At 59.6% G+C, this 23,452-nt stretch overlaps 1 protein-coding gene across 1 annotated transcript; it reads left to right on the top strand.

The window, feature by feature from the left end:
- LOC104302519 (ATP-dependent RNA helicase DDX19B) lies at positions 1–23,452 on the top strand. The gene is made up of 12 exons (XM_054175901.1): positions 1–99; positions 1,342–1,390; positions 2,647–2,700; positions 4,462–4,597; positions 8,442–8,534; positions 9,986–10,088; positions 10,958–11,072; positions 13,308–13,485; positions 15,129–15,366; positions 18,133–18,295; positions 21,992–22,183; positions 23,286–23,452. Exons 1-12 carry the CDS (start codon positions 43–45, stop codon positions 23,345–23,347), a joined length of 1,440 nt encoding a protein of 479 aa, XP_054031876.1. The 5' UTR covers positions 1–42; the 3' UTR covers positions 23,348–23,452.

Raw genomic sequence — 23,452 nt, 5'->3', positions numbered from 1 at the left:
TGCTGGTCCCGGCGAGCGCGGCGCCAGCGCCCCGGCCCGGACATGGCCACCGACTCCTGGGCCCTGGCCGTGGACGAGCAGGAGGCGGCGGCCGAGTCGGTGAGTGGCCAGCGGGGACGCGGGGGGAGAGCGGCCCCGGCCGGGCCCGGAGCCGCGGGGTCCCCGGGGCTGCGCTGCCGCCGCCTCCTCCTCACCGACAGCCAGCCCGGAAAAACCTTTCCCCTTCCCCATCCCCTTCCCCTTCCCCATCCCCTTCCCCATCCCCTTCCCCATCCCCTTCCCCATCCCCTTCCCCTTCCCCTTCCCCTTCCCCTTCCCCATCCCCTTCCCCATCCCCTTCCCCATCCCCTTCCCCATCCCCTTCCCCATCCCCTTCCCCATCCCCTTCCCCATCCCCTTCCCCATCCCCTTCCCCATCCCCTTCCCCATCCCCTTCCCCATCCCCTTCCCCATCCCCTTCCCCATCCCCTTCCCCATCCCCTTCCCCATCCCCTTCCCCATCCCCTTCCCCATCCCCTTCCCCATCCCCTTCCCCATCCCCTTTCCCCTTACTTTCTGCTCTGAGGCACTGAAGGGGCAGGGAGAGCCTTCTCCTCAGCTATTCAACTGGGGTCCTGCTGGCAGCACTGCCTCTGGGATACCCTGGCCTGGGGCTGCCAGGATTTAGGAGGACTCAACAGGAGGAGGAAAATAAACCAACCTTCCTTCCTATTTTAATGTCATTGTTAATCCTTTGAGCTAATTGGAAGCCTTCAGATGCAGCCCTGCCAGCAGCACCACCTCAGAGCTGGTCACCAAACCTGCATTCTGACTCCCAGGAGCCTCCCAGGAGCCCCAAGTCTCCCTTTCCCCCTGTCCTCAGTTTGTCTGAGGTGCTTTGGGTCTGGTTTCTTTTGCTGCTCAGGGGCTGCTCTTTAGCACAGAGAGCTTTAACCCAGCTCCAGGGAGACCCTCAGGGCTCCTCTCCCCATCACATTTCTGAGGGGTGAAAGCAGATCTCACCCTGGAGCAGTTTCTGTCTCCCAGGACTGCTCAAGATTCCCACCCTGGAGTTGGAAGTCTTCTCCTGTGTGTGAGCAGGAGAGCAGAGGGCACAGGGGCCAGCAGTCAGCTCTCTTCTCCCCCTTGTCATCACAGCTCAGAGGATGGGATAGTGGTCTCCAGGCTCTTGGAATTGAGCTCACCTCACTAACTTCAGCACATTCACCTTGGCTTTTCACTGCTGAGCCTGGAAGCCTTGGTGGGAGCCCAGGTTGCCCTGGCCAGCAGGGGAGCTGAGGCACAGTGGCTCTTGCACAGCTCTGATCCTGTGTCTTTTGTTTTCACTCCCTCTACTTGTAGCTGAGCAGTTTAAACCTGAAGGAGGAGAAACCCAAAGCAGATGCCAATGGTGAGTTACAGCCTCTCAGATGGGTGTGGAACAGAACAGAATGAACCAGGTTGGAAGAGACCTCAGAGCTCATCCAGTCCAACCTCTCCCCCAGCACCATCTGATCAACTCAACCATGGCACCAAGGGCCTCAGCCAGGCTCTGCCTAAACACCTCCAGGGATGGGGACTCCACCACCTCCCCGGGCAGCACATTCCCATGGCCAATCTCTCTTGCTGGGAAGAACTTTCTCCTCACCTCCAGCTTGAACCTCCCCTGGCACAGCTTGAGACTGTGGCCTCTTGTTCTGGGGCTGGGTGCCTGCCTGGGAGAAGAGCCCAACCCCCACCTGGCTCCAACCTCCCTTCAGGGAGTTGCAGAGAGCAAGAAGGTCTCCCCTGAGCCTCCTCTTCTGCAGGCTAAGCAACCCCAGCTCCCTCAGCCTCTCCTCCCAGGGCTGTGCTCCAGACCCCTCCCCAGCTTTCTTGCCCTTCTCTGGACACCTTCCAGCAGCTCAACCTCTTTCCTAACCTGAGGAGCCCAGAACTGGACACAGGACTCCAGGTGTGGCCTCAGCAGTGCTGAGCACAGGGCACAAGGACTTCCCTGCTGCTGCTGGCCACACTCTTCCTGCTGCAGGCCAGGATGCCCTTGGCCTTCTTGCCCCCCCCTAGGCACACTGCTGTCTCCTGTTCAGCTGCTGTCCACCAGCACCCCCAGGTCCCTCTCTGCCTGGCTGCTCTCAGCCACTCTGTCCCCAGCCTGTAGCACTGCCTGGGGTTGTTGTGGCCAATGTGCAGCCCCTGGCACTTGGATGTGTTCAGTCTCCTGCCCTTGGCCTCTGCCCATCTGCCCAGCCTGGCAAGGTCCCTCTGCAGAGCTCTGCTGCCCTCTAACAGCTCAACTCCTGCCCCCAGCTTACTGTCAGCTGCACATTCACTGCTGATGGACTCAGTGCCCTCCTCCAGATCATCAATAAAGATACTGAACAGGCTGGGGCCCAGCACTGCTCCCTGGGGCACACCACTGGTGCCTGGCTGCCAGCTGGCTGTGGCACCATTCCCCACCACTCTCTGGGCTCAGCCCTCCAGCCAGTTCCTAACCCAGCTCAGAGAGCTGCTGCCCAAGCCAGGGGCTGACAGAAGTGGTTTCTCTGGTGGGTTTGGGCTGCTGCTGCTCAAGTGCCTTCCCCATTAGTCCAGAACTTCCAGCAGAAGGGAAGCACAGAGCTGAAATGAAACAGCACCACCCCCAAACCCTTCCTTGCTTTCATTCAGGTGCTGTGATCAAGGCTGATGACAATGTGGAGAAGACAGAGGATGAGGAGAAGGGTAAGTGCTGCCTTGGGAAAGGCTTCCTCAAGGAGTCTGAGGAAGGAATTGAGTTACAGCTCTTTGTTGAGGCTGCCTCATGGCCCAGCATGGCTGATCCTGTGTCCTGCCCCAAGGACCTGATTGTAAGGCATGGCCCTAACCCTTCTAAAGCTGCTGGGCCCTGCAGTAACTTGGGAGCCTCCTGAATTGGAGTGGAAATAAGGGGACAGCAAAGGCCTCAGGGGCAGGAGTGGCTGCAGGAGCAGCTGGAGAAGGTGGGGCTGGAGCTGCTGGAGCAACACCAAGAGGCTTTCCTGGCTCTTCAGAGGTGGATGCTGGCTCTGCCTCTTCTGGGGGGCTTTAAAAACAGCAAAGCCCAGAGTGCAGGGCTTCAACCTTCAGGCTCCCACCTCCCTTACCCTCAGCCCTGGCTGCTTCTTTGGCCCTGGAGCCCTTTCAGCCCTCTCTGGCAAGAAATTCTTTGTAGTGAGGGTGGTGAGGCACTGCCACTGCTTGCCCAGGGAGGTGGTCAGGGCCAGGTTGGATGAGGCCTTGAGCAGCCTGGGCTGGTGGGGAGGGGGTCCCGGGGTTGGGGGGGAGGGCCTGTCCCTGGGGCTGGTGGAGGGAGGGGGGGTCCCCCTGGGCTGGTGGAGAGGGGAGGTCCCCCTGGGCTGGGGGGGAGGAGGGTCCCTGGGCTGGTGGGGGGAGGGGGTCCCTGCCCATGGCAGGGGGGTCAGAACTGGCTGAGCTTTAAGGTCCCTTCCGGCCCAACCCTTTCTGTCACTCTGTGGCTCTGAACTCAGCAGCGTTCTGCCTGGGGAAGGTTCCCCTTCAGTCCCTTGGCTTTGCTTTGCTGGGGGTGAGATGTGGACCTCTGGGCCCCTGGGGGTGCTTCAGGGGGGGTTGGGCTCCTCTGTGGCCTTGCTCTGAATTCCAGGGCCGGGATCCACCTTGTCCTGCGGAGCCGGCGCGGGGAGGCCGCGTTGTGGCGGGGCAGGCTGGGGTTGACTCTCCCTGCCCCTCTCTCCCCTCTCTCTCCCTGCCCCTCTCTCCCCTCTCTCTCCCTGCCCCTCCCTCCCCTCTGTCTCCCTGCCCCTCCCTCCCCTCTGTCTCCCTGCCCCTCCCTCCCCTCTGTCTCCCTGCCCCTCCCTCCCCTCTGTCTCCCTGCCCCTCTCTCCCCTCTCTCCCTGCCCCTCCCTCCCCTCTGTCTCCCTGCCCCTCCCTCCCCTCTGTCTCCCTGCCCCTCCCTCCCCTCTGTCTCCCTGCCCCTCTCCCTGCCCCTCTCTCCCTGCCCCTCCCTCCCCTCTGTCTCCCTGCCCCTCTCTCCCTGCCCCTCTCTCCCTGCCCCTCTCTCCCTGCCCCTCTGGCCCCTTTCTCTGCCCCCTCTCTCCCTGCCCCTCTCTGCCCTCTCTCTCCCTGCCCCTCTCTCCCTGCCCCTCTGGCCCTCTCCCTGCCCCTCTCTCCCTGCCCCTCTCTGCCCCTCTCTCCCTGCCCCTCTCGCCCCTCTCTCCCTGCCCCCCCTTCCCCCCTCGCCCCCCCCTTCCCCTCGCCCCCCCCTTCCCCTCGCCCTCCCCTTCCCCTCGCCCCCCTCTCCCCTTCCCCTCTCTCCCCCCCTTCCTCTCGCCCCCCTCTCCCCTTCCCCCCTCCCCCCCCTTCCCCTCACCCCCCTCTCCCCTTCCCCTCTCTCCCCCCCTTCCCCTCGATCCCCTCTCCCCTTCCCCTCTCTCCCCCCCTTCCCCTTGCCCTCTCCCCCTCGCCCCTCTCCCCCTCCCCTGCCAGAGGACAGGGCTGCCCAGTCCCTGCTGAACAAGCTGATCCGCAGCAACCTGGTGGCCACCACCAACCAGGTGGAGGTGCTGCAGCGGGACCCTGCCTCGCCGCTCTACTCCGTCAAGTCCTTCGAGGAGCTCCGCCTGTGAGTGCTCAGCCCCAGGCTGCCCTGCCCCCACAGCTGTCCTGCCCACAGCCTCCCTCCTGCCTGCCTCCTGCAGCCCACTCAGTGGTGGGAAGCCTGCTCCTTGAGCCTGAGCCTTGACTCGCTTGTGCTGTCAGCCCCTGGCTGGGGCAGCAGCTCTCTGAGCTGGGTTAGGAGCTGGCTGGAGGCTGAGCCCAGAGAGTGGTGGGGAATGGTGCCACAGCCAGCTGGCAGCCAGGCACCAGTGGGGTGCCCCAGGGATCAGTGCTGGGCCCCAGCCTGTTCAATATCTTTATTGAAGATCTGGAGGAGGGCATTGAGTCAGTCAGCAGCAAGTTTGCAGATGACACCAAGCTGGGGGCAGATGTTGGTCAGTTAGAGGGCAGAAGGGCTCTGCAGAGGGACCTTGCCAGGCTGGACAGATGGGCAGAGGCCAACAGGATGGCATTCAACAAGTCCCAGTGCCAGGGGCTGCACTTCAGCCACAGCAACCCCAGGCAGAGCTACAGGCTGGGGGCAGAGTGGCTGAGAGCTGCCAAACAGAGAGGGACCTGGGGGTGCTCATTGACAGCTGCCTAAACATGAGCCAGCAGTGTGCCCAGGTGGCCAAGAGGGCCAATGGCATCCTGGCCTGCATCAGGAAGAGTGTGGCCAGCAGGAGCAGCAAGGCCATTGTGCCCCTGGACTCTGCATTGCTTAGGCCACTCCTGGAGTCCTGTGTCCAGTTCTGGGCTCCTCAGTTTAAGAAGGACATTGAGAGACTTGAAGGTGTCCAGAGAAGGGCAACAAAGCTGGGGAGGGGTCTGGAGCACAGCCCTGGGAGGAGAGGCTGAGGGAGCTGGGGTTGCTTAGCCTGGAGAAGAGAAGGCTCAGGGGTGACCTCATTGCCCTCTACAACTACCTGAAAGGAGGTTGTAGCCAGGAAGGGGTTGGTCTCTTCTCCCAGGCACCCAGCACCAGAACAAGAGGACACAGTCTCAAGCTGTGCCAGGGGAGGTTTAGACTTGAGGTGAGGAGAAAGTTCTTCCCAGCAAGAGAGATTGGCCATGGGAATGTGCTGCCCAGGGAGGTGGTGGAGTCCCTGTCCCTGGAGGTGTTCAAGAGGGGCTTGGATGTGGCCCTTGGAGCCATGGCTTAGCTGTCAGGAGGTGCTGGGTGCCAGCTTGGACTTGCTGAGCTCTGAGCTCTTTTCCAACCTTATGGATTCTGTGGTTCTAAATGCAAGGAGAATTGTTTTAGCTCCAGAAAGCTTCCAGCTTGTGGAAGCTTCCATCTCCACCAAGCTCATTTCCATTCCTGCTCTCTCTCATCAGCTCCTCTTGAGTTTGAACCTGTGGCTTTTGGTCTGGTGTGTGATAAGCTGAGTGGTGAGGAGGAGGAGGAGGAGGGCTGTCCTTCCACACCACTGGCACTGGCTGATTGAATTGCAGAGTGAGAGCTTTGCTGTGTCACAGGTGGTGTTCCAGCAGCAGCTCCCCAGCAGAGCAGGGGAGGCTCAGGCAGGTGCTGGTGGTTTGGGAAGCAAGGAAGCATAGAATCAATAAGGTTGGAAGAGACCTCAGAGCTCAGCAAGTCCAAGCTGGCAGCCAGCACCTCCTGACAACTAAACCATGGCTCCAAGGGCCACATCCCAGCCCCTCTTGAACACCTCCAGGAATGGGGACTCCACCACCTCCCTGGGCAGCACATCCCAAGGGCCAATTCCTCTTGCTGGGAAGAAATTTCTCCTCCCCTCCAGCCTGAACCTCCCCTGGCACAGCTTGAGACTGTGTCCTCTTGTTCTGGTGCTGCTTGCCTGGGAGAAGAGCCCAACCCCCACCTGGCTCCAAGCTCCCTTCAGGGAGTTGCAGAGAGCCAGAAGGTCTCCCCTGAGCCTCCTCTTCTCCAGGCTAAGCAACCCCAGCTCCCTCAGCCTCTCCTCCCAGGGCTGTGCTCCAGACCCCTCCCCAGCTCTGTTGCCCTTCTCTGGACACCTTCCAGCAGCTCAACCTCTTTCCTGACCTGAGGAGCCCAGAACTGGACACAGGACCCCAGGTGTGGCCTCAGCAGTGCTGAGCACAGACAGGGGCAGCAGACTTGGCAGTGCTGGGTTACTGGTTGGACTTGGTGAGCTGAAAAGCCTGTCCCAGCCTCAGCAGTGCTGTGGTCTCAGCTTTGTTGCTCCTTTGCAGCTCCCCAGGGAACTGGGAGCTGCTGAGGCTGGGAGCTGGCAGGATGTTGTTTCACTTGGGTGGTTGTTAGTGCTTGAACTCCTCCAACAAGCCCAGTTGTGCAGTGCCTGTCAGACTGGTTCCAGTCCCTCACCAGCCAGAGCTCCAAGTGGGTTAATGAGGAGCCAGTTGGACTAATTGAGCCTTGGGATTGTTCTGGCTTGGTGTGTCCTTGGCAACTGTGGCAGAGCAGCTCTGCAGGTCCTCCCTGCTGAGCACCACAAGGGGCTGCTTTCAAAGGGCCTTTGTTGCAGCCCTCCTCTGAAAGCCAGGGGCCTGAAAAGCTTCTTGTGCTGAGGGGGAAGCTCTCCAGGGAGCCTGTTACCTGCACTGGGGGGAGAGCCTCTGCTGCTGGGCACCACTACAGCACTCCAGGAGCTCTTGGAGGGGCATCAGCAAAGAGTTCCCCTGGGGTTCAGGTTGTCCTTGGGGGTCATCAGCAAAGAGTTCTCTTAGAATAGAATAGAACAGACCAGGTTGGAAGAGACCTCAGAGATCATCAAGCCCAACCTCTCCCCCAGCACCATCTGATCAACTCAACCATGGCACCAAGTGCCTCAGCCAGGCTCTGCCTAAACACCTCCAGGGATGGGGACTCCACCACCTCCCTGGGCAGCACATCCCCAGGGCCAATCTCTCTTGCTGGGAAGAACTTTCTCCTCACCTCCAGCCTGAACCTCCCCTGGCACAGCCTGAGACTGTGTCCTCTTGTTCTGGGGCTGGGTGCCTGCCTGGGAGAAGAGCCCAACCCCCACCTGGCTCCAAGCTCCCTTCAGGGAGTTGCAGAGAGCAATGAGGTCTCCCCTGAGCCTCCTCTTCTGCAGGCTAAGCAACCCCAGCTCCCTCAGCCTCTCCTCCCAGGGCTGTGCTCCAGACCCCTCCCCAGCATTGTTGCCCTTCTCTGGACACCTTCCAGCAACTCAACATCTTTCCTAACCTGAGGAGCCCAGAACTGGACACAGGACTCCAGGTGTGGCCTGAGCAGTGCTGAGCACAGGGCACAAGGACTTCCCTGCTCCTGCTGGCCACACTCTGCCTGCTGCAGGCCAGGATGCTCTGGGCACACTGCTGGCTCCTGTTCAGCTGCTGTCTGCCACTACCCCCAGGTCCCTCTCTGCCTGGCTGCTCTCAGCCACTCTGCCCCCAGCCTGTGCTGGGCAATGTGCTGCCCAGGGAGGTGGTGCAGGCCCCATCCCTGGAGGTGTTCAAGAGGGGACTGGCTGTGGCCCTTGGAGCCATGGTTTAGCTGTCAGGAGGTGCTGGGTGCCAGCTTGGACTTGCTGAGCTCTGAGGTCATTCCCAACCTGATTGATTCCATGATTGTAAGAAGCTCTTCAGGGTGAGGGTGGTGAGAGTGTGGCTCAGGTTGCCCAGTGCTGTGGCACAGTGCTCCCACAGGGCTGGGGAGGGCTGCTTTCCTCCTGGCTGGGCTTCTGCAAAGCTTCCTCTGCAGGTTTCCTGCTGCCTCTGCTGGCTTCCAGGCTCTGATGGCAGCGGTGTGGCTGGGGTGGTGCCTGGGGCAGGGGCAGCTCTGGGGCTGCTTCCAAGGCTTTCCCCTTCTCACCTCGTTTTGGGAGGGGAAAACCCCAATGTGCTTTCCCTGGGGTCATGGTGGCACCCTCTTGTGCTTTCAGGAAACCCCAGCTGCTGCAGGGAGTCTATGCCATGGGCTTCAACAGGCCATCCAAGATCCAAGAGAATGCCCTGCCCATGATGCTGGCTGAGCCGTGAGTACCTGCTCCCTGCTGCCCTCCCACCAGCAGCCTTGGTGTGCTCTGAGGAGTGAGCTCTGGGGGGGAGGCTTTGGTGTGCTCTGAGCTCTGGGGGGGAGGCTTTGGTGTGCTCTGAGCTCTGGAGGGAAGGCTTTGGTGTGCTCTGAGCTCTGGGGGGGAGGCTTTGGTGTGCTCTGAGCTCTGGGGGGGAGGCTTTGGTGTGCTCTGAGCTCTGGGGGGGAGGCTTTGGTGTGCTCTGAGCTCTGGGGGGGAGGCTTTGGTGTGCTCTGAGCTCTGGGGGGGAGGCTTTGGTGTGCTCTGAGCTCGGGGGGGGAGGCTTTGGTGTGCTCTGAGCTCTGGGGGGGAGGCTTTGGTGTGCTCTGAGCTCTGGAGGGGAGGCTTTGGTGTGCTCTGAGGAGTGTGCTCTGAGCTCTGGAGGGGAGGATGGTATCCAGCTATGGGACAGCCAACATAAGAGAGACATGGACCTGCTGGAGCAGGCCCCCAGAGGAAGGCTGCAAGGACAATCAGGGAGAACCTCTCTGGTGAGGACAGGCTGGGAGGGTTGGGGCTGTTCAGCCTGGAGAGGAGAAGGCTCCAGGGAGAGCTCAGAGCTGCATTGCAATATCTGCAGGGGAGCTCCAGGCAGGCTGGGGAGGGACTGCTCAGAAGGGGCTGTGGGGATAGGATCAGGAGCAGTGGTTTGAATCTGGAGCAGGGCAGGGTTAGGTTGGACACCAAGAGGAAGAGCAGTGAGGGTGGGGAGCCCCTGGAACAGGCTGCCCAGGGAGGTGGTTGAGGCTCCATCCCTGCAGACATTCAAGACCAGCCTTGCTGTGGCCCTGGGCAGCCTGCTCCAGCTGGAGGTGTCCCTGCTGCCTGCGGGGGGCTTGGCCAAGATGACCTTTGAGGGTCTCTTCCAACCCAGTGCAGTCTGTGACTGGGGATGGGGGAGCTGTCCAGGCTGTGATGAAGGAGTTCCCATGCCAGAGTGTTTCTGTGGTCCCCAGCTGTGTGACAGCAGCCTGGGGGCTGTCCTCTTGCTGGGGCTGGCCAAGATGTGCTGTGCCCAAGGTCCATCCCAGTTCCCCAGGCAGCAAAGAAACCCTGAGGCTGCCCTGGGTGTGGGAGCAGGGTGCTGCCTGCAGGGGCTGCTTTTCCTCTGCCCCCCTGAGCTGCAGCCTGTGCAGGCACTAGGGGGAGATGTGCAAAAGTGGCTAAAGTACTGGCAGAGAGCAGCAGCTTCCCTCCAGCTCTCCATAGCAGGAGGTGCTGGAAGGGGGCAGGGATGACCTTCTGCCTTGTGGGGGCTTAGCTGGCGGAGCTGGGCCCCGGGTCCAGGGCAGTGGTGAAGCTGGAAGGGGTTTAAACTGCTCCTCTGCTGGGTTTTGGCCAGCCTTCAAGGCCATGGTGAGGTTGCCTGGGGGCTCCAGCTGCTGAGCTCATGCCCCCTGTGCCTTCTGCAGCCCCCAGAACCTGATTGCACAGTCTCAGTCTGGTACTGGCAAGACAGCTGCCTTCGTCCTGGCCATGCTGAGCCGAGTGGAACCCGGCAACAAGTACCCACAGGTGATGCTCCTGCTCTGGGACTCTGCTGGGGGTGGGGAGTGAAGAGGCTGAGACCTTTGACAGTCAGCTCCTAGCTTAAGGAACCTCCCTCTGTGATGCCCCTCCTGTGCAGTGCTGAGCAGGGGCTGTGGGGACCTGCCACAGCGCAAAAGGCAGGAGAGGGGCAGAGCCTTCGAGGCTGGGAAAGGCCCTTCAGGAGCTTCAGCTTGTTCCTGCCAGGCCCTCCCTTGCACCACTCCAGGATGCCTTTGCTCTGTGGAGGGTTGGCTCAGGGGAATGGCACTCTGGGAGGCATTGAATCAGGGCAGAGCTGGGGGCTGAAGGGGGCTGAGCAAGCGGAACTGGGGGCTGCGAGGCAAAAAGAGCTCAGGCAGGAGAGCAGAAGCTCCCAAGGAGTCACAGAGCCATTAGGGTTGGGCAAGACCTCCAAGATGGTCAAGTCCAGCTGTTAACCCATCCCTGCCAAGTCCACCACCAAAGCCATGTCCCTCAGCACCACAGCCAGGCCTTCTGTGAGCCCTTTTGGATGCCGCCGCCACCTCCCCGGGCAGCCCAGGAAGAGCTTTGGAACCCAAGCTCCTTAGGAGATAGCTGAGCAGTGCTCCTGCCCTTGCAAAAAGGCCATTCCTAGCTCTTAGTCTAAGTGTAGGCACTGGGTCCCTTGTCACTGCTGTCCCCTGGCAGAGGATCTGAGAAGCAGAGCTGGCTGCAGCAGGCCTGCAGCTCCTTGCCCTGCTTTCAGGCCCCCCGGAACCCACGCGGGGCTTAGTCGTCAGGCAAACCTCAGCAGCAAAGGCCTCCCAAGGGCAGTGTGCTGCTGTGGCCCAGGGCCCTGCCACCTCCAGCCTGTTGTCCTTCTGTCCCTCCAGTGTTTGTGCCTTTCCCCCACCTATGAGCTGGCTCTGCAGACAGGAAAAGTGATCGAGCAGATGGGGAAGTTCTACCCGGAGCTGAAGTTGGCCTACGCCGTCCGAGGCAATAAATGTGAGTGAGCTGAGGGCAGCAGCAGCAGCCCCTGGCTGAGGCACTGGGGCAGGGCAGCCTGGGTGCCTCCTGCTGCTGCCACATGAGGTCCCCCCTCTGGTGTCAGGAGTGCCCAGGACACAGGAAGTAGCCTGTTTCATACCCATGGTGTCCTGCACCCCATGAATCTATCTGCCGAGTCTCTCGCTTCCTTGTTCTTCTCTCCCTGCTGCCATAAGAGATGCTGCCCTGTCTGGGGGGGGTGGGGAGTGTCTCAAGGCCTCTATGGAATGGGCTGAGGAAGGGAATGGGCTGAGGAAAGGGAATGGGCTGAGGAAAGGGAATGGGCTGAGGAAAGGGAATGGGCTGAGGAAGGGAATGGGCTGAGGAAGGGAATGGGCTGAGGAAGGGAATGGGCTGAGGAAGGGAATGGGCTGAGGAAAGGAATGGGCTGAGGAAAGGAAATGGGCTGAGGAAAGGAATGGGCTGAGGAAAGGAATGGGCTGAGGAAGGGAATGGGCTGAGGAAGGGAATGGGCTGAGGAAGGGAATGGGCTGAGGAAGGGAATGGGCTGAGGAAGGGAATGGGCTGAGGAAGGGAATGGGCTGAGGAAGGGAATGGGCTGAGGAAGGGAATGGGCTGAGGAAGGGAATGGGCTGAGGAAGGGAATGGGCTGAGGAAGGGAATGGGCTGAGGAAGGCAGTGGGCTGAGGAAGGCAGTGGGCTGAGGAAGGCAGTGGGCTGAGGAAAGGAATGGGCTGAGGAGAGGAATGGGCTGAGGAAAGGAATGGGCTGAGGAAAGGAATGGGCTGAGGAAAGGAATGGGCTGAGGAAGGCAATGGGCTGAGGAAAGGAATGGGCTGAGGAAGGCAATGGGCTGAGGAAGGCAATGGGCTGAGGAAGGCAATGGGCTGAGGAAGGCAATGGGCTGAGGAAGGGAATGGGCTGAGGAAGGGAATGGGCTGAGGAAGGCAGTGGGCTGAGGAAGGCAGTGGGCTGAGGAGAGGAATGGGCTGAGGAAAGGAATGGGCTGAGGAAAGGGAATGGGCTGAGGAAAGGAATGGGCTGAGGAGAGGAATGGGCTGAGGAGAGGAATGGGCTGAGGAAAGGGAATGGGCTGAGGAAAGGGAATGGGCTGAGGAAGGGAATGGGCTGAGGAAGGGAATGGGCTGAGGAAAGGGAATGGGCTGAGGAAAGGGAATGGGCTGAGGAAAGGGAATGGGCTGAGGAAGGCAGTGGGCTGAGGAAGGGAATGGAATAGAATTAACCAGGTTGGAAAAGACCCTTTGAGATCATCCAGTCCAACCCATCACCCAGCACCATCTGATCAACTCAACCATGGTACCAAGCACCCCATCAAGTGTCCTCCTAAACACCTCCAGGGATGGGGACTCCACCACCTCCCTGGGCAGCACATTCCCATGGGCAATCTCTCTTGCTGGGAAGAATTTCTTGCTCACCTCCAGCCTGAACCTCCCCTGGCACAGCTTGAGATTGTGTCCTCTTGTTCTGGTGCTGGTTGCCTGGGAGAAGAGCCCAACCCCCAGCTGGCTCCAAGCTCCCTTCAGGGAGTTGGAGAGAGCAAGAAGGTCTCCCCTGAGCCTCCTCTTCTGCAGGCTAAGCAACCCCAGCTCCCTCAGCCTCTCCTCCCAGGGCTGTGCTCCAGACCCCTCCCCAGCTTTCTTGCCCTTCTCTGGACACCTTCCAGCAGCTCAACCTCTTTCCTAACCTGAGGAGCCCAGAACTGGACACAGGACTCCAGGTGTGGGACTCACACAAATGGATTGCAGAAGTGAGGGAAAGTTTAAATGGAAAAGCAGTTAAAGTGTTTTACAGAGAGCTACAAAGAAGAGCCTGGCTGAGGCACCTGGTGCCATGGCTGAGTCGATCAGATGGTGCTGGGTGAGAGGTTGGACTGGATGAGCTCAAAGGTCTTTTCCAACCTGGTTAATCCTGCCCTCCTCCAGCCCTCCTCCTGCCCTCCTCCTGCCCTCCTCCTGCCCTCCTCCTGCCCTCCTCCTGCCCTCCTCCTGCCCTCCTCCTGCCCTCCTCCTGCCCTCCTCTGCCCTCCTCCGCCCTATCCATTTTCCCTGCCCCAGTGGGAGGCGAGAGAGGATCTGGCTGGCCTGAAACCAGGCCAGGCAGAGCCTGTCTGTGGTGGTGCAGAGCAGCTGGGAGGTGCAGCAGGCTCCTGCAGGGTGCCCTTGCTGGCAGTGCAGCCATGTGCTGACAGCCCCTTCCTCTCTGGCTCGGCAGTGGAGCGCGGGCAGAAGATCTCGGAGCAGATCGTGATCGGCACGCCCGGCACGGTGCTGGACTGGTGTTCCAAGCTGAAATTCATAGACCCCAAGAAGATCAAAGTGTTTGTCCTGGATGAGGCTGATGTGATGATAGCCACCCAGGGCCACCAGGACCAGAGCATCCGCATTCAGAGGTAAGGGCTCCCCCAAAGCAGGGGGCTTTGAGGACATCCAGTCCCCAGCACCTCCGTGACCACTGCAGCCTCAGTGCCACATCTGCTCCTTTCTTCAACCCTTCCAGGGCTGGGGCCTCCACCACCTCCCTGGGCAGCCTGTGCCAGTGCCTGACCACTCTTGCAGCAAAGATATTGTTCCTCAGGTCCAACCTAACCCAGCCCTGGCACAACCTGTGGCCCTTTCCCCTCCTCCTCGCTGCCCCAGGGGGCTTCAGTTTCCTTGGATCTGTGGTGGTTCTGCCATGGAGGGAGAGCAGGGCTGGATTCTAGACTGGTGTCTTCACTGCTAAAGCACCAAGATTAAGCTGATATATTCAGCTCTGATCTTGCAGCAAAACAATGGTTCCTCATGTCCAAGCTAAGCCTCCCCTGGCACAACCTGTGGCCCTTTCCTCATCCTCGCTGCCCCAGGGGGTTTCTGGTTCTTTGGATCTGTGGCTGTTCTGCAGGGCAGGGCTGGATCCTAGACTGGTGTCTTCACTGCTAAAGCACCAAGATTAAGCTGATATATTCAGCTCTGATCTTGCAGCAGAGGAATTGTTCCTCATGTCCAACCTAACCCAGCCCTGGCACAAGCTGTGGCCCTTTCCCCTCCTCCTCACTGCCCCAGGGGGTTTCTGGTTCCTTGGATCTGTGGTGGTTCTGCCATGGAGGGAGAGCAGGGCTGGATTCCAGACTGGTGTCTTCACTGCTAAAGCACCAAGATTAAGCCCTGGCCCTGGCTTGATTCATTTGTCAGGATTCAGGACTTGGATCCCTCTGCTCCAGGAGGTGGTGGAAGATGAGCATTAAGCCTTCCAGGCACCGAAAGAAGTGGTTTAGGGATTCTCATTCTGCTTTGCTCATGGGTTGAAGGCTGGATTTGAGTCCTGTGTCCAGTTCTGGGCTCCTCAGTTTAAGAAGGACATTGAGAGACTTGAAGGTGTCCAGAGAAGGGCAACAGAGCTGGGGAGGGGTCTGGAGCACAGCCCTGGGAGGAGAGGCTGAGGGAGCTGGGGTTGCTTAGCCTGCAGAAGAGGCTCAGGGGAGACCTTCTTGCTCTCTACACCTAGAAGGGATTGGATGTGGCCCTTGGAGCCATGGTTTAGCTGTCAGGAGGTGTTGGGTGCCAGCTTGGACTTGCTGATCGCTGAGGTCTCTTCCAACCTTATTGAGTCTATGACAACTCCCTGAAGGGAGGTTGCAGCCAGCTGGGGGTTGGTCTCTTCTCCCAGGCAGGCACCCAGCCCCAGAACAAGAGGACACAGTCTCAAGCTGTGCCAGGGGAGGTTTAGTCTGGAGGTGAAGAGAAAGTTCTTCCCAGAAGGAAGAGAGATTGGAAGGAGATTGGCCATGGGAATGTGCTGCCCAGGGAGGTGGTGGAGTCCCCATCCCTGGAGGTGTTCAAGAGGGGCTTGGCTGTGGCCCTTGGAGCCATGGTTTAGCTGTCAGGAGGTGCTGGGTGCCAGCTTGGACTTGCTGAGCTCTGAGCTCTTTTCCAACCTGGTGGATTCTATGATCTCAGAGGTCTTTTCCTAAGCCAAACAACTCTTTGGTCCTATGCCCAGTCCCATCATCAGGAAGAGCCACGTGGCCCCTGCCCCTTGTGCTCCCTCTTGCAGGATGCTCCCCAGGGACTGCCAGATGCTTCTGTTCTCTGCCACATTCGAGGACTCCGTGTGGAAGTTTGCTCAGAAGGTGGTTCCAGACCCCAACATCATCAAACTGAAGCGAGAGGAGGAGACTCTGGACACCATCAAGCAGTACTATGTGCTGTGCAACAACAGAGATGAGAAGTTCCAGGCCCTCTGTAACATCTACGGCGCCATCACCATCGCCCAGGCCATGATCTTCTGCCACGTGAGTCCCTTGTGGGGAGCTTTGGAATCACAGAGCTCTCAGGGCTGGAGGGGAGCTCGAGGCTCAGCCAGCTCCAACCCCCCCCTGCCATGGCCAGGGACACCTCACACTGCAGCAGGTTGCTCACAGCCACCTCCAGCCTGGCTGCAAACACCTCCAGGCAGGAGGCTTCCACCACCTCCCTGGGCAGCCTGTGCCAGGCTCTCACCACCCTCCTGGAGAACAACTTCTTCCTCACAGCCAATCTCAATCTCCCCACTTCTAGTTTTGCTCCATCCCCCCCAGTCCTATCCCTCCCTGACACCCTCAAAAGTCCCTCCCCAGCTTTCTTGGAGCCCCCTTCAGATCCTGGAAGAACACAATTAGGTCTCCTTGGAGCCCTCTCCCCTCTCCCCTCTCCCCTCTCCCCTCTCCCCTCTCCCCTCTCCCTCTCCCCTCTCCCCTCTCCCCTCTCCCCTCTCCCCTCTCCCCTCTCCCCTCTCCCCTCTCCCCTCTCCCCTCTCCCCTCTCCCCTCTCCCCTCTCCCCTCTCCCCTCTCCCCTCTCCCCTCTCCCCTCTCCCCTCTCCCCTCTCCCCTCTCCCCTCTCCCCTCTCCCCTCTCCCCTCTCCCCTCTCCCCTCTCCCCTCTCCCCTCTCCCCTCTCCCCCTGACAGCTAAACCATGGCCCCAAGTGCCACATCCAAGCCCCTCTTGAACACCTCCAGGGATGGGGACTCCACCACCTCCCTGGGCAGCACATTCCCCTGGCCAATCTCTCTTGCTGGGAAGAACTTCCTCCTCCTCTCCAGCCTAAACCTCCCCTGGCACAGCTTGAGACTGTGTCCTCTTATTCTGGTGCTGGGTGCCTGCCTGGGAGAAGAGACCAACCCCCAGCTGGCTACAACTTCCCTGCCTGGGGGTGTTCAAAGCCAGCTTGGATGAGGCCTTGAGCAGCTGAGTCTGGTTGAGAGGAGTCCCTGCCCATAGTAGGGAGGTTGGAGCAGATGATCTCTCAGGTCCCTTCCATCCCAAGCCATTCAGTGAGAGCTGGAGAGCCATGCCAGCCAGAGCAGGTTTGTTTCTCTGGCCTTGGCCATTGGTTTTGGTCTTGATTTCCCCAAAGGAAAGATCAGAGCAGTGCAGGTTTGCAGAACAAACCATTGCTGAGGGCTACTGAGAGAAAAAACCCCAGAACCCACTCCCAAGGGTGGCAAAGGGCTGAGAAGAGCTCAGAGAGAGGGCTGAGGAAGTCTTGGAGTTCCCCAGCTGATGCCCCTGGCACTGTGTAGCTGGGGAGACCTCCTCTGGGATCCCCCTGAGCCTTTCATTTGGTGCCTGGAAGCCACCATATTAACTCTCAGTTGCAAACCAGTGCTGGCAGCACCAAAGCTGGCCCAGGCAGGAGGGAAAACCTCTGTTTGGATTCTCTTCTGGCTCCCTCTGCTCAAGATGTGATCCTAATCAGTCATAAGCTGGAGCTCAGCAGAGGGAAAACATCCTGATGGCAAACTGCTGAATTCAGACCCACGTGGAGCCTCTGCTGGGTCTCACAACCAGGCTCAGCTCTGAGCCTGGCATTTCCAAGCTGAGTGCTTTTGTTTACTTGATGCTGCTTGGGAGTTGTTCAGCCTCTAGATGTCATCCCTCAAGAGTGGAAGCTGAGGAGCAGAGCATGAATGAGAACCTGGCCACTGAGGGTGGGCTCCTGGTGGGGGGGAGCTGAGGCACCCTCTCCTCTTTCAGCTAAGAGAGCTGGGAGCAGAGGGTATGAAGGAGCAGGGCTGAGCACAGCACTCAGAGCTGGGTGCTTTGGAGGGAGAGAAACTGAGCAGCCCCAGAGCTTCCAGTCAAGGCCAGAATCAGCCAGCCACAGGATGGTTTGGGTTGGAAGGGACCTTAGAGATCAGCTGATTTCAACCCTGCTGGCACAGGCAGGAAGGCTTTGCACCAGAGCAGGCTGCTCAGGGCCTCATCCAACCTGGCTTTCAACACTTCCAGGCTTGGAGCCTCCACAGCTTCTCTGGGCAACCTGTCCCAGTGCCTCAGCACCCTCATGGGGAAGGATTTCTCCCTCATGGCTCATCTAAATCCAGCTTCTTCCAGTTTGAAGCCATCATCCCTCATCCTATCACAGTAGCACCAAGGTTGGAAGAGACCTCAGAGATCATAGAGTCCAACCTATCACTACACAGGCCTTGGTCAAAAGTCCCTCCCCAGCTTTCCTGCAGCCCCCTTCAGGTACTGGATGGCTGCTCTAAGGTCTCCCCAGAGCCTTCTCTCCAGGCTGAACAGCTCCCAACTCCCTCAGGCTGTGCTCACAGCAGAGCAGCTCCAGCCCTCTGCTCCTCCTCCTGGCCCTTCTCTGGACACCTTCCAGCCCCTCCAGAGCCTTCCTGGCACAGAGGCTCCAGAACTGGCCCCAGAGCTCCAGCTGTGGTCTCAGCAGAGTGGAGCAGAGGGGCAGAATCCCCTCCCTGGCCCTGCTGCCTTCTGCAGAGGTGCTCCAGCCCCCTGGCTCATCTTCACGGTCTCCTTTGGACCCACCGTACCAGGCCCACGTCCTCCTTGTGTTTGGGCTTCCAGAGCTGGCCCCAGCACTGCAGGTGGGGTGGTCTGAGCAGAGCAGAGGGGCAGAATCCCCTCTGTGCCCCTGCTGCCCACGCTGCTGGGGCTCAGGCCGGGGCGGGGGTTGCCGAGCGCACGGCGCCGGCTCGGGGCTCGGCGGGGGGCTGCTTCCTGCTGGCTCCAAGCTGCCTGCCAGAGCTGGGCCCCCACTGTGTGTTGCAGACTCGAAAGACAGCGAGCTGGCTGGCAGCAGAGCTCTCCAAGGAAGGCCACCAGGTGGCTTTGCTCAGTGGGGAGATGATGGTGGAGCAGAGAGCTGCTGTCATCGAGCGCTTCCGAGAGGGCAAGGAGAAGGTGCTGGTGACCACCAACGTCTGCGCCAGAGGTAGGGGCTGGGGAAGGGGCAGGAGCAGCCAGGCCCACTGCTGGCTGCCTGCCTTTGGAAGGAGCTCACACCCTCAGCCATTCCATCCTGTATCACAGTATAACTAAGGTTGGAAAAGACCCCAAGGATCATCAAGTCCAACCTGTCCCGACAGACCTCACGACTAGCCCATGGCACCAAGTGCCACGTCCAGTCTCCCCTTGAACACCTCCAGGGGTGGGGACTCCACCACCTCCCTGGGCAGCACATTCCCATGGCCAGTCTCTCTTGCTGGGAAGAACTTTCTCCTCACCTCAAGTCTAAACCTCCCCTGGCACAGCTTGAGACTGTGTCCTCTTGTTCTGGTGCTGGTTGCCTGGGAGAAGAGACCAACCCCCACCTGGCTCCAACCACCTTTCAGGTAGTTGTAGAGGGCAATGAGGTCTCCCCTGAGCCTTCTCTTCTGCAGGCTAAGCAACCCCAGCTCCCTCAGCCTCTCCTCCCAGGGCTGTGCTCCAGACCCCTCCCCAGCTCTGTTGCCCTTCTCTGGACACCTTCCAGCAGCTCAACCTCTTTCCTAACCTGAGGAGCCCAGAACTGGACACAGGACTCCAGGAGTGGCCTAACCAGTGCAGAGTCCAGGGGCACAATGACCTCCCTGCTCCTGCTGGCCACACTATTCCTAATACAGGCCAGGATGCCATTGGCCTTCTTGGCCCCCTGGGCACACTGCAGGCTCATGTTTAGGCAGCTGTCAATCAGCACCCCCAGGTCCCTCTCTGTTTGGCAGCTCTCAGCCACTCTGCCCCCAGCCTGTAGCACTGCCTGGGGTTGTTGTGGCCAAAGTGCAGCCCCTGGCACTGGGACTTGTTGAATGCCATCCTGTTGGCCTCTGCCCTTCTGTCCAGTGGGTCAAGGTCCCTCTGCAGAGCCCTTCTGCCCTCTAACTGACCAACATCTGCTCCCAGCTTGGTGTCATCTGCAAACTTGCTGCTGACTGACTCAATGCCCTCATCCAGATCATCAATGAAGATGTTAAAGAGGCTGGGGCCCAGCACTGATCCCTGGGGCACACCACTGGTGCCTGGCTGCCAGCTGGCTGTGGCACCATTCCCCACCCCTCTCTGGGCTCAGCCTCCAGCCAGTTCCTAACCCAGCTCAGAGAGCTGCTGTCCAAGCCAGGGGCTGCCAGCTTAGCCAGCAGTCTGCTGTGGGGGATGGTGTCAAAGGCCTTGCTGCAGTCCAGGCAGACCACATCCACAGCCTGCCCCACAACCACCAGGCAGTCACCTGATCATAGAAGGAGATCAAGTTGGAGAGGCAGGACCTGCCCTTCCTGGATCCATGCTGGCTGGGCCTGAGCCCTTGGCCATCCTTCAGGTGAGCAGTTATTGCTGCCAGGATAATCTGCTCCATCACTTTCCCTGGCACTGAGGTCAGGCTGACTGGCCTGGAGTTTCCAGGTTCCTCCATCCGTCCCTTCTTGTGGCTGGGGACCACCTTGGCCAGTTTCAGTCACCTGGGACCTCTCCAGTGAGCCAGGGCTGGAGGACAATGATGGAGAGTGGCTTGGCAGCTCATCTGCCAGCTCTCTCAGCACCCTAGGATGGATCCCATCCGGTCCCATGGACTTGTGGGTGTCCAAGTGGATAAATCAAAGCCCTTCAAGCAATTCCTGCACCTCTGGGCCCAGAGGGGTGCCTGTGGTAAACAAAGGGTTGCTTGCAGGCAGCTCCAGGTGGAAAAGTCCACATCCTGGGAGAGCTTCTGGCATCCAGGCCTGGCTGGGACCTCTGCCCCTCAGGGTTTAAAGTAAACAGGGTGCTGAATCATGGGAAAGCCCTGAACTGCAGCAGGAATTTGTGGTGCAATTGGACCTCCTAGAGCAGTTAACACAGCACTTGGAGGGGAGAGGAAGGCTAAAAAGCTTTGGAGAGGAGGAGTTGCCAAAGGGGGGAGCTGAATCACAGAGCAGCAGGGGTTGGAAAGGGACCTCTGGAGGGTGAGTCCAACCCTCCTGCCAAGGCAGGGGGCACCTAGAGAGGAACATGTCCCAGGGGGGTTTGGAATGTCTCCAGGAATGGAGACTCCACCACCACCCTGGGCAGCCTGCTCCAGTGCTCCACCAGCCCTAAATTAAAGGAGCTCCTCCTCAAGGAACTTCTTAGGGTCAAGTTCATGCCCCTTGCCCTGTCACTGGTCCCATCCTTCTGACACCCACCCTTGAAGTATTGATCAGCACTGATGAGATCCCTCCTCAGGCTGCTCTTCTGCAGACTGGAAGGCCTCAACTCTCTCAGCCTTCCCTCACACAGAGATGTTCAGAGCCCTCAGCATCTGTGTAGCTCTTTTCTGTACCACCTCCAGCAAGTCCCTGCCCTTCTCAAACTGGACACACAACTCCCAAGATGTGGCCTCAGTAGGGCAGAGTAGAGGGGGAGGAGAAACCTGCCTTGACCTGCTGGTCTTGATGCACCCCAGGCTGCCACTGGCCCTAGACTAGAATAGACTAGAATAGAATTAACCAGGTTGGAAGAGACCTTTGAGCTCATCCAGTCCAACCTATCACCCAGCACCATCTGATCAACTCAACCATGGCACCAAGCACCCCATCCAGTCTCTTCCTAAACACCTCCAGGGATGGGCAGCACATTCCCATGGCCAATCTCTCTTGCTGGGAAGAACTTCTTCCTCACCTCCAGCCTAAACCTCCCCTGGCACAGCTTGAGACTGTGGCCTCTTGTTCTGGGGCTGGGTGCCTGCCTGGCAGAAGAGCCCAACCCCCAGCTGGCTCCAAGCTCCCTTCAGGGAGTTGCAGAGAGCAAGAAGGTCTCCCCTGAGCCTCCTCTTCTGCAGGCTAAGCAACCCCAGCTCCCTCAGCCTCTCCTCCCAGGGCTGTGCTCCAGACCCCTCCCCAGCTTTCTTGCCCTTCTCTGGACACCTTCCAGCAGCTCAACCTCTTTCCTAACCTGAGGAGCCCAGAACTGGACACAGGACTCCAGGTGTGGCCTAAGCAGTGCTGAGCACAGGGCACAAGGACTTCCCTGCTCCTGCTGGCCACATTCTTCCTGCTGCAGGCCAGGATGCCCTTGGCCTTCTTGGCCCCCTAGGCACACTGCTGGTTCCTGTTCAGCTGCTGTCACCCATCACCCCCAGGTCCCTCTCTGCCTGGCTGCTCTCAGCCACTCTGCCCCCAGCCTGTAGCACTGCCTGGGGTTGCTGTGGCCAATGTGCAGCACCTGGCACTTGGATGTGTTCAGTCTCCTGCCCTTGGCCTCTGCCCCTCTGCCCAGCCTGGCAAGGTCCCTCTGCAGAGCTCTGCTGCCCTCTAACAGCTCAACTCCTGCCCCCAGCTTGCTGTCAGCTGCAGACTCACTGCTGATGGACTCCATCCCCTCCTCCAGATCAATGAAGATACTGAACAGGCTGGGGCCCAGCCCTGATCCCTTCTTGGGCCCATTGCTGCCTTGTGAGCGTCCTGTTGGGCTAAAGCATTTCCAGGGCTGCTTTTCCCCTGGCTGTTTCAGTGGGGTGCTGTGGTGGAACTCCTTCAGAGTGCCCTGTAAGGAGCCTCTGACTCCACGTGGAGGCAGCTCCGAGAGCCGCCGGGAACTGCCCCGCTGGGTGACCTGACCACAGGGGGAGCAGGCTGGGGGCAGGCAGCTCCTAGCTGAGGTGCAGCTGTGTGTTTGACCTGATGGCTCTCTCCTGGGGCAGGGATTGATGTGGAGCAGGTCTCTGTGGTGATCAATTTCGACCTCCCTGTGGACAAGGATGGCAACCCAGACAACGAGACCTACCTGCACCGCATCGGCCGCACCGGGCGCTTCGGCAAGCGGGGCCTGGCCATCAACATGGTGGACAGCAAGCACAGCATGAACATCCTCAACAGAATCCAGGAGCATTTCAGTATGTACCCTCAGAGACACACAGCTGGCAGGCTTGCAAGGGACCCCTAAGGCTCAGCCAGTTCCAACCCCCTCCCTGCGCCCCAGCCAGGGACACCTCACGCCGCAGCAGGTTGCTCACAGCCACCTCCAGCCTGGCTGCAAACACCTCCAGGCAGGAGGCTTCCACCACCTCCTCCCTGGGCAACCAGCCAGGCTCTCACCACCCTCCTGGGGAACTTCTTCCTCACATCCAAGCTGAATCTCCCCATTTCCAGTTTTGCTCCATCCCCCCCTAGGCCTATCCCTCCCTGACACCCTCAAAAGTCACAGAATCCTAGAACCAAGAAGGTTGGAAAAGAGCTCAGAGCTCAGCAAGTCCAAGCTGGCACCCAGCACCTCCTGACAGCTAAACCATGGCTCCAAGTGCCACATCCAAGCCCCTCTTGAACACCCCCAGGGATGGGGACTCCACCACCTCCCTGGGCAGCACATTCCCATGGCCAATCTCTCTTGCTGGGAAGAACTTTCTCCTCACCTCCAACCTAAACCTCCCCTGGCACAGCTTGAGACTGTGTCCTCTTGTTCTGGGGCTGAGTGCCTGCCTGGGAGAAGAGACCAACCCCCACCTGGCTCCAGCCTCCCTTCAGGGAGTTGGAGAGAGCAAGAAGGTCTCCCCTGAGCTTCCTCTTCTGCAGGCTAAGCAACCCCAGCTCCTTTAGTCCCTCCCCAGCTTTCTTGGAGCCCCCTGCAGATCCTGGAAGGCCACAATGAGGTCTCCTGGGAGCCTTCTCCTCCCCAGCCTGCACAACCCCAACTCTCTCAGTCTGTCCTCACAGCAGAGCAGCTCCAGCCCTCTGCTCCTCCTCCTGGCCCTGCTCTGGACACCTTCCAGCCCCTCCAGACCCTTCCTGGCACAGAAGCTCCAGCACTGGCCTCAGAGCTGCAGCTGTGGTCTCAGCAGAGTGGAGCAGAGGGGCAGAATCCCCTCCCTGGCCCTGCTGGCCACACTTCTCCTGCTGCAGCCCAGGCCCTGCTTGGCTCTCTGGGCTGCAGCTGCTCACCGCTGCCTCAGGCTGAGCTTCTCATCCCTTCCTTTGTGGTTTTTTTCCCCCCTCCCCCAGACAAAAAGATCAACAAATTGGATACTGATGACTTGGATGAAATTGAGAAGATCACTAACTGAAGCCCAGCTGCTGGCAAGTGCTGTGGAGCCTGCTGGGGAAGCTCTCCCATCCCAATTGGATCAGTGTTCAGATTGGCCAACGCCGCTCAGCTAAGTTCCTCTCTT

This window comes from Dryobates pubescens, chromosome 33 (genome assembly GCF_014839835.1).
Source record: "Dryobates pubescens isolate bDryPub1 chromosome 33, bDryPub1.pri, whole genome shotgun sequence".
In the NCBI taxonomy this organism is placed as follows: Eukaryota; Metazoa; Chordata; class Aves; order Piciformes; family Picidae; genus Dryobates; species Dryobates pubescens.
This window is presented reverse-complemented; position numbering and strand designations above follow the sequence as displayed.

What these genes read in the sequence shown, in the direction of transcription:
- LOC104302519 (XM_054175901.1), top strand. Translation starts at nt 43, where the DNA reads ATGGCCACCGACTCCTGGGCCCTGGCCGTGGACGAGCAGGAGGCGGCG. An exon ending in GACAGAGGATGAGGAGAAGG is followed by an intron (nt 2,701 to 4,461) that starts GTAAGTGCTGCC and finishes CTCCCCTGCCAG; the next exon opens with AGGACAGGGCTGCCCAGTCC. An exon ending in CCCATGATGCTGGCTGAGCC is followed by an intron (nt 8,535 to 9,985) that starts GTGAGTACCTGC and finishes TGCCTTCTGCAG; the next exon opens with CCCCCAGAACCTGATTGCAC.